The 8,882-nt window shown below is 50.6% G+C and overlaps 1 protein-coding gene across 2 annotated transcripts; it reads right to left on the reverse strand.

The window, feature by feature from the left end:
* Positions 1-1,086: 1,086 nt before the first annotated feature.
* Positions 1,087-8,828, reverse strand: CHST12 (carbohydrate sulfotransferase 12). Of its 2 annotated transcripts, none has more exons than XM_005420349.2 (2): positions 8,797-8,828; positions 1,087-2,824 (listed from the first exon to the last, which is right to left on the reverse strand). In XM_005420349.2, the coding sequence occupies exon 2, from the start codon at positions 2,728-2,730 to the stop codon at positions 1,480-1,482; it is 1,251 nt and encodes a 416-aa protein (XP_005420406.1). In that variant the 5' UTR covers positions 2,731-2,824; positions 8,797-8,828; the 3' UTR covers positions 1,087-1,479. The 2 variants fall into 2 exon arrangements, with proteins under 2 accessions (XP_005420406.1, XP_030912440.1); XM_031056580.1 differs by lacking the exon at positions 8,797-8,828 and having other exon boundaries at positions 1,087-2,605; positions 2,771-2,818.
* Positions 8,829-8,882: the final 54 nt, after the last annotated feature.

Here is an 8,882-nt window from a genome sequence, read left to right on the forward strand (position 1 = left end):
AGTCTCCCCAAAACACAGAGCTGGCTCCCAAGGCATGACCCTGGACCTTAATCACCAATACCACCCACAGTCCAGGGAAATAATTAAGCATTTCAGCTCTGAAAGAGTTGCCTGCCTAATCTGCCAAGCAAACAGTTTTTGCAGAGCAATTCAGAGAGAAAAAGAGAAGCAGATTCAGCTGATGAGACACAAAAAGTCTCTAAAGGCATTAATTTCCTTTGGGAAGCAGCCCACATGCTCCCAGCACAGTGGGAACCATCACTCCTGCAGCAGGTCCCAGCAAGGCAGATGATCAAATCTGCATCAGCCATTTGGAATAAGCAGAAAGGCAGCAGATGAGGATGTGGTGTCACGAGCAGTAGCTGGAATGCTGAAAACAGAAAAACTTTGAGTTGACCTTGACATCTGCTTATTGAAAGAAACCTTTTGGATCTTCTTCTCCCTGGAATAAGCATCTGCATCCCTGCCACGTTCCCTTAAAGCGTGCACAGGGATGATGAGGACACAGCACAGGTCTCAAGGGACCTGCACTGCCTGCAGCAGTGACCAGGACATGGAGCAGCCAACCACCAGGGCCTGGCCAGCTCGCCCATCCAGGAGCACTCTGCCCATCCTGGCTGGCCACAACCCCTAAGAACATCCCCGGGACAAGTCATGGGAATGCTCCACACAAACAAGGTACAGGGGCTGAAGCTCAGCTTTGAGTCCCACAGTGCTTTGCCAAAAGGTCAGGCAGTGCAGAGGTGCTGTGTTGGCCACCTGCATGCCTCAAAACACCCCACAGGACTTGCTGTCACTGCTCCCAGTGCCATTTCCTTCCTGTGACCCTGGTGTCACACTCCACACCTGTGAGCAGTGTGAGTCACCAGAGTCCTTCCAGGTGTTCTTCCAGGCCTGTTTGGCAGAGTCAGGCACTGACCCATCCCACTGCCTCAAGCCCATCTAGAAGTGACCACCAGCAGTCACCACCATCAACATCCCAGCTCCCAGAGAGATCCAAGTGCTCTACAAACCTTGACCTCTGAAACAGCAGCCACAAGACAACACACAGAGGCAGGTACATAATTTCTTGGGGTTTTCTTTTACTTTTTTTTTATTCCTTCCCTTCCTTTGCCATGACACACGCTTTGTTTTAAATATCTTAAATATATTAATTTTTAAAAAGTATTAATAAAAAGCTACTGAAGGACATGATTGGCAGAGTGACCAAGGGCAGCAACCCATTGCAAAGTATGGGGACATTTTAAAAAACAGAAAACAAATGATAATCCAAAAAAATGGCATTTTTTGCATATGCAGAGCTGGCTGTATACACCCTGGACTCTGGCATTATTGTAAAAATGGAAGGGGAAGCAGTAGAAAAAATATATTCCATTGTACCAACTTGCATTGGGAAGGGAGTTAAGAGCAAAAACGAGGAGGATTGAAACATTTTTGGTATTCCAGATGTTCCCTCCCACACCCACTGCCCAATCACTTTCAGTCTTTAAGCAAGTTTTCTGGCTTGGGGTAGCCAAAGAGTACAAAATCTGCTTCATAAAGCTTGTAGAGCTGCTGCCTCCAAGCCAGTGGGATTTTGGCAAACCAGTTATCTTCCCAGCTGCTGGCAGTCCTGTTTCGGTAGCTGGGTGGGAAGCGAAGCAGCCTGTCCACTTTGAGGAGCTGCAGTAAATAAGCAGCATCCTCATCCAGCGTCTCCAGCTTCCCGATGAAATCATAGTCTATCTGGCACGGGTGGCACAGACGGTAAACCTGCCTCCAGTGCTCATTGAAGGGGGCCATCTTCTCTGTCCTGGGATCCAGTAAGTACTGGATGAAGTCAGAAAAGGAGACTTTGAGGCCTGCCCCGAAGGCCTCGCTGACAGAGGTGGGAAGGTTGGTGTGGTTGGAGTAGAGCTTTAGCATGGGGATGGCGAAACGCCGGTAGAAGTCCTCGTTCTCCAGCTCGAATTTGCTGCGGAAAGCGGAGATGAGGCGGACAAAGGGGTCTCGTACAAAGAGGAACTTGGTGTATTTCTTCAGCTTGATCTTCATCAGGTGCCGGGAGAACTTCCCGTAGCGACGCCAGAATTTGTTGAAGGTCAGGTGGGTGCTGGTGTTGTGGACGTGCTCCCGGGGGATATCCAGAGGGTTCCTGTAGGGGACCCCCTGGTCCAGCAGGCTCTCACTCAGCACAATCATCACACGTTTCCAGTTGGTGCAGGCCACCTTGGGCACGTAGCAGTAGATGACACCGTGGCGGTCATCCACAATCAGGTGGTTGAGCTCGTAGTTGGGAATGTCATCGAAGGAGCGCTCCTTGGTGGGGAAGGTGAAGCTGGAATTGGCACAAAACTCCCGCAATGTTCTCTGCCTCTCTACCTGCAGCTTCTCTTGGTCCAAGCTGTTCCTGTCCTTGTGTGTAGACCAGTCATAGCCCCGCACGTTCTCCTCCAAGTTACTCACCACAGGCTTGTTGGAGCCCTGGACGAGGAGCTGCTCTGTCTTTCGGGGGATAGAGCTGTTCTGTTTCAGGCTCGAGCTCAGCAGCTTTGCCAAAAATTCATCTACATCTGGCAAGGCTTCCCAGTCCTCACCTGCTGCGATGGCTCCTGGGGAGTGGGGTCTGGAGAAGGATGTGTGCAGGTAGAAGTGAGCTGTGCCCACATTGTCCCAGTACACAATAATCAGGAGGATCATGAAGATGGAGACCAGCACCACAGACAGACGGAGGAGCCGTGCTTTGGTCATCCTGACACTACTGTGGTAGCTGGCTTTCACCTGGACTCACCTCTGGCTTGCAGAGTGAGGCTTGGGATCCAGCATGGTGCTGCAGAGCAGGAGCCTGGAAAGGTATGAGGAAAGAAAAGTTAATCCTTAAGAAATCCTTCTGGTTTGGAGAGAATGACCTGGCACAGTCAAAACCTGTCATGGATATGACCATCCCCATTTCCACATGGGGAGAGCTATGAGAAGTGCCCTGCTGGAAAGAGGCTCATCAGAACATGGCATGTCAGTTGTCACTTCACTGGGAACAGGTGAAACCCTATTATCAGTACACTGTCTACAGACTTCTGCTGCATCGGAAAACAGCTCGGCAGTGCTGTGTGTACAAAGATGTCACTGGTTGCTGCTGAACTGCACACAGGCTGCCTGATGGGTACAAAATGTGGGAGCAGAGGGTGAGAGAGCAGCCTGGGGCCAAGCTGGGGCTCTGCTGGGAGCATCTGATATATGTGGGGGGACAGGCAGCAGAGGGTGGAAGGGAGTGGGACAATTTCCTAAAGGTCAGGATTTGGTTGCCCCTTTTGTGCCAGATCAGGTGGCCTGACAAAACCTGGACAAACTACATGGTGGAGGCTGAAGATGGCCAGAGACACCCCAATGTGCTGCTTTGTGCCACACAAGGAGAGACATACTCTGAGGTCTGGCACTGGCTGGACCATTGCTCCTGCTGGCTCCACCAGCAGCAGCTCAATCTGGTGCTGGGACCAAACTCCTCACTTCAGGAGCAGCAGCCTGGAGTCTGAGGATGGCATCACCTCTTGTAGCTCAGTCCTCCTGAATTCTGCATCCTGCCCTCTGCCTGAGTGTGAGCAAGCGTGCGAGAGTGTGCCCAAGTGTGTCTGAGTGTGCCCTTGCTCCTGCCCTGGCTGTTTGCCTCACTGCTGGGCAGGAAGGCTCTGAGCAGGATGCAGCAGCAGAGTCCAGGACAAGGCACAGATCTGTGCCCAGCTGTGCCAGGTATCAATCCCCACCCTGGGCATCCCCACACTGCAGGTGTCCATAGAGACTGTGGAAAAGAGCTGGCTGGCCAAAAGCAGACATAATAATGTGTTGCGATTTTATCAGTTTCATAGCAGTCATGGCTTTTTATCAATATCAAGTTTCTGGAATTCAATTATTTCAAGAGAAGTTCCGTTTAAATTTAAAAAAATTAGATTTCAGGCCTAGAGCTTACTGAGGCAAGTTATTAAAATACATGCACATACAATACAACCAAACACAGAAAGTATGCAGAGCCAATTACCTTTCAGACCTCCTTGATTTTTATACTATCTAACACATAAGAAGGTAGAAGTCTCCATGCAGGAGATCCATGATTTCAGATTTTGGTATCACAGTCTGGTCTCATCTCTGCATGAAGGTGCTCTGTGCTGAAAACAAATTCCTTATTGGAGTTACGAATACAGGGCTGAAGGTGCCACTGCCTCAGTGGCTAAAGCAAGTCCCTGCTGAGAGAACATCACTGACCTGAACACACCATCTTATCTACTCTGTGTGAAGGCACCCAGTAGGTGTTATCTCCATGACCTCTCTTGGTAGCTATTCCATTTTGCCAGGAACAAAGATCACACAAACAGCTCTCCTACAATCCCCCGCCAAGGGATACAGTCCTGATAAGGGCCACGCATCAATAAAAATCTAAAGGAGAGATTACCTTTAACTGAATGATTTTGGAGATTAAGGGGGCTCTGGTAAATCTGTGTTCATGCCCAGGCACTGTTGAGTCAGGACCTCTTTTGCTGCTTTAATGTAATTTATATTTTTATCACACTCAACACTAACAACTCTTGATCACCAAAGACAGGTGAGAAATAAAGAGGCAGCTCAGATCACCCATTCTGAGGGGTGCAGCAGGTTTGAGTTTTTGCTTCAACCAGCCCATCTTTTCACTGCTGTCTGCTTTCCATGACTCCCAGCCTCTTTCTTCCCACAAGCTCCTCAGGGAACACCCATCTCCCCATGCTGCATGTTTTCTGGTCCAAGGCTCTGTGCAGAGGCAGGCTGGCAAACCAGCCTTGAGCTCTCCCCAAGCCAGCAAGGAGCCAGTGCCTACAGCCAGGGAAGAACAACACAGCAAAGTGACAAGGTACAAGTAGTTACTGCAATGTTCTCCACCCCTCCAAGCATAGTCCAGGCTCTGATTATAAACACAGAGCAGCATCTACAGATAAAAAACAAGAGCTGTCCTTTCCACAGACATCCTAAATATTTCCAATGACTTCAGCACAAACCCTGCAAACACCAGCTTTGAAAACAAAGCCACTTCAGGGCAAGCTGCCCTGAAAAGTTTTCTTAAAATGAAGGCTGGGTGTCTCTTCTTCCCAAAACACAGAAGTTGCTCCCCAGCCAATTCACACCACCCTTAAACAACATCAACCCCACCCTACACAGAGATGCAGAAGAACTCAAGTCCAGATATGCAGCAGTGCTGAGCTCTGTCATTCCCAGGGAAATGTGGCCAGCACCTCTGAAGTTCACTGCAGCCTTGCAGTGAATGACTTGGTAAAAAGTCCCCTGCATGGTTGTGCTTGTGTCTCAGGAGGGACGGGTTTTAACAACCAAAGTCCAGGTTTCAAACATTAGACAAGAATTTAGTAACAAAGAGGAACAATACCAGATACTGTTACATGTCAAAGTATTAGGTCAGCTTGTCCCAAGACACAAAACACATATCTGAAGGCTTATGGTTTCTCCACCCTGGTGTACTTATTTACAATTTGGAAGTAGGGACAGACAGAAATTCAGCAGAGCTGCAGCCTAACACAGGCTTTGCACTACAACACCAAAAAGTGCCCTCTCCTGAAGCCAGGTTCTTATTCTGCCTGTGAAGGGGATCTAGAGGAACTGCAGACGTAACGCTTTACACTCTGCAGAGCAAGAAGCAGGTATTACTCAGCAGTAATTCTCCTTGTTTAGCTAGTCAAGATTGAGGATGGAGCAGATCTAAGAAGAAACACCCAGAGAGATCAGCAGAGAGCTAAATAAGGGGCAAATTACATATGTGCGTCAGCACTTCAGACCAAGCATCTGAGTCCAGCAGCAGAGGATAATGGAGGGACACTGCCAAGCCTCCTGCTTGGCACACTCCTGGGTTTGAGTTTTGCCCAAGTCTGTTCTTGCTTTTGATCCCATCTAGCTGCTCAGGGCAGGGACTGCTTCCTATTCTGGATGAATAGGGTGCCCACTGCGCACAGCATCCCAGCACGCCGCGCTTCCAGCGCTGCTTGAGCCCTCTGGGCTGCCTGGAATGCAGCAAGCCTGGAAAGCTGCACGGAGCATCCTCTCCTGCTGTCCCCAGACGAAGCAGCTCCCACAGCCCTGGGCAGCACTGCAGCCTCCCAGCTTTCCTGCCAAGCTGTCCCAGCCAGGCGTGGACACATCCCCCTGCTGGCAGCAGCGACAGGGGCAGGCTGGACACTGTGTGGCACTCACATTCCTGGGGCAAATGGAAAGAGGGATCTTCACCAAAGCCACCCCACAATTCAGCTTCACCGAGTGCACCCCAAGGGCTCCAGCCTGCTTTCCAGGACACGGCATGCAGGCCTGCCAGAGAGTTTGGCTTTTCCAAGACACACACAGCAGCGAGCAGCACAAAATCAGAAAGACTCCACTTCTTTTAACTCTACCAGTGCCAGAGAGGAGCCCTGGAAAAGAGCAGTAAGACAGCTTAATGCCCCCTCAGAAGGAAAGCACTGCAGAAAACAAGACTTGCCCTATTGATTATGAGCCATCCCCTTCCTGAGCACTTCATAAAGGATGCCAGACTGAAAGCACAAATTAGAGTTCTCTGTGCACATTAGAGGGAACGTGCCTCTGTCCTCCTCTTGCCAGAATCAAAAGGGAAAGCTTCCAGAATGAGCCAAGAATTTACATTCAAGTTCAACCCAAAGTCACCAGCCAACAGGAACATGCACCAGGATCCAAACAAAGCTGCCTCTGTGACACGGTGCTGGCAAACTGGAGAGTGGACCAAGTGCTACAATCATCCTACAGAGTCCCCTGAGCAGCCACCCCGTGACCATCTCCAACCGGAACCTGGCCTGGGTGTGAACCAAGAGCTCTTCTCCCCATGCCAGGCCTGGGAAAGACACTGTGGTCTGAGGTCACTCGTGCCATGACAGGTCAAACCCCTGCTGTGTCAAACAACCACCTCTCAAACTCATTTAACGCCAGAAAAGGGGATGTCCCCAGCACGCTTATTGCAAAAGCCATTGCAGATGCAACTCCTTGGGGGTTTGGAAACTTTATTTCCACTTCACAGCCCGATTGTAACTGTTTATTCTTAGGATAGAAAGGGGCTAAAGTAATTTGTGTCTCTTTATTCCTCTCCTCTTGGCTTTTTGCAACAACTACATTCTCTTCCAGCCGCTCTGCAAAAGTAACTCCACCTCACTTACAGGAGCAGAAAATAAAGCAGCTTACAGAAAGGCATGTGCCAGACACAGGGGACAATAAACCTCTATGAACAGCAGTGGTTTTGAAAGAAATGTGCCTCCAAAGGGTTGGGTGCAGACCCCCTCTCTTCTTGCTTTGGGTTTCCCCAGCACTAGGAACCACCTCAACTCCTCCAGTGCCCACTTGATCTAACATGAGAAGATACAGGATTTCTGGCAGCTTACTTGGATTTTGCCTGCTTAGGAAGACAGAAAGAAGTGAAATAAGAACTTTTAAAAACACATAAAACCCCCACCAAACTCAAATGGATACTTTCCTTTGGGGCACTTCACCAGGGATCACTGGACCCCTGCAACCTTCTATACTTACATATCATGGTACATACCAGTTATGCTTAGGGAATCGGCAACCTCTACAAAAGTGGAATCTAATTTAATATCCTAAAGGTGCAGGAGAGCAAGCACCCACCAGTGAAAGCAGTCTGTATCAATAAACAAATTTCATGCACTTGGCTATCACTCAGCACATTGTTTCTGCCCAGCTTCCCAAAAATCTTGCACCCTTTGCAGAGCAAGGAAGTTTTACCTCATCGAGTGACACCAATACTTACATTAGTATAAATGTACACCATAAGCAAAAAATGGAGCTGCTTTGCACGTTGCACCACAACTTAGCCCATGTATGTTAGACCAGCAGAACATCCTCATCTACAGTTTGCCAGCACCTTGCCCACCCCTGCTGCCACAAAGCTGAAGTTTACAGGCTTGGCAGCATTTGTCACCTCTTTTTTAATATCCATACTTGGAAGTTGTCACAATTTCCTGACTTTCAGGAAGAAACTCTGCAAGCGCAGGGCATACTGTTCATCCATTACTTTTATCACAAACTTCCCGCACAAGCACCATCCCTGGCTCCACATTCACAGGGAGCACCTCAGGCAGCCTCGGTGCTGCAACCTGGGCCAACAACACCCGGGGACATTTGTTGTGTGTCACCCCTAAGAGCCACCACTGGCTGTAGTCACCTTACAGACACCTGGTTCCGGCAGTTTTGAGCTCTGCAGTGAAGTTCAGGCTGGAAGAAAGCGTTTAGGGCCGGATGCCCGCGGAGCAGCGCTGGAAGCCGGGCAGTGCCGGCTGCATCCCGGCATCGCTCCCGGAGCCCAGCCCGGCAGGGGCTGCAGAGCACCCGGCAGGGCTGCACCAGCCTCAGGCCCAGCACCGGGGCTGGAAGGACTCGTTAAGGTTGGAAAAGACCTCTAGGATCGAGTCCCACGATCATCACCCTAACGCTGTCAAACCGTGACCCCAAGTGCCACATCTACATCCACCTCCAGGGACGGTGCCACCACCGCCTCTCCGGGCAGCTCGTTCCCTGGGTCAGCTCCAGGCTGTTTCCTCTTCTTCTGGTCTTTTGATATTTGCGAGAAAAGACCGACACCCACCTGTCTACAACCTCCTCCCAGGTGGCCGTACAGAGCGATGCGGTCCCCCCGGTCCTCCTTTAATCCAGGCTAACCCCCCCCAGCTCCCTGGGGAGCGTCCAGCCGGGAAGCTGCCGCGTGTGTGGAGAAGGGGAGCTGCCCCACAGAGTCCCCGCAGCCCCAGCCCCGCGTCCCGCCGGACCGAGCCCTACCTGGCACCGGGGAGAGCGGAGGGACAGGCGGGGACACGCCGCGCTCATAACCGGGAGCTGGTCCGGCCCCGGGGCGGCACCACCTC

This window comes from Geospiza fortis, unplaced genomic scaffold (assembly GCF_000277835.1).
Source record: "Geospiza fortis unplaced genomic scaffold, GeoFor_1.0 scaffold237, whole genome shotgun sequence".
NCBI classification, from domain to species: domain Eukaryota; kingdom Metazoa; phylum Chordata; class Aves; order Passeriformes; family Thraupidae; genus Geospiza; species Geospiza fortis.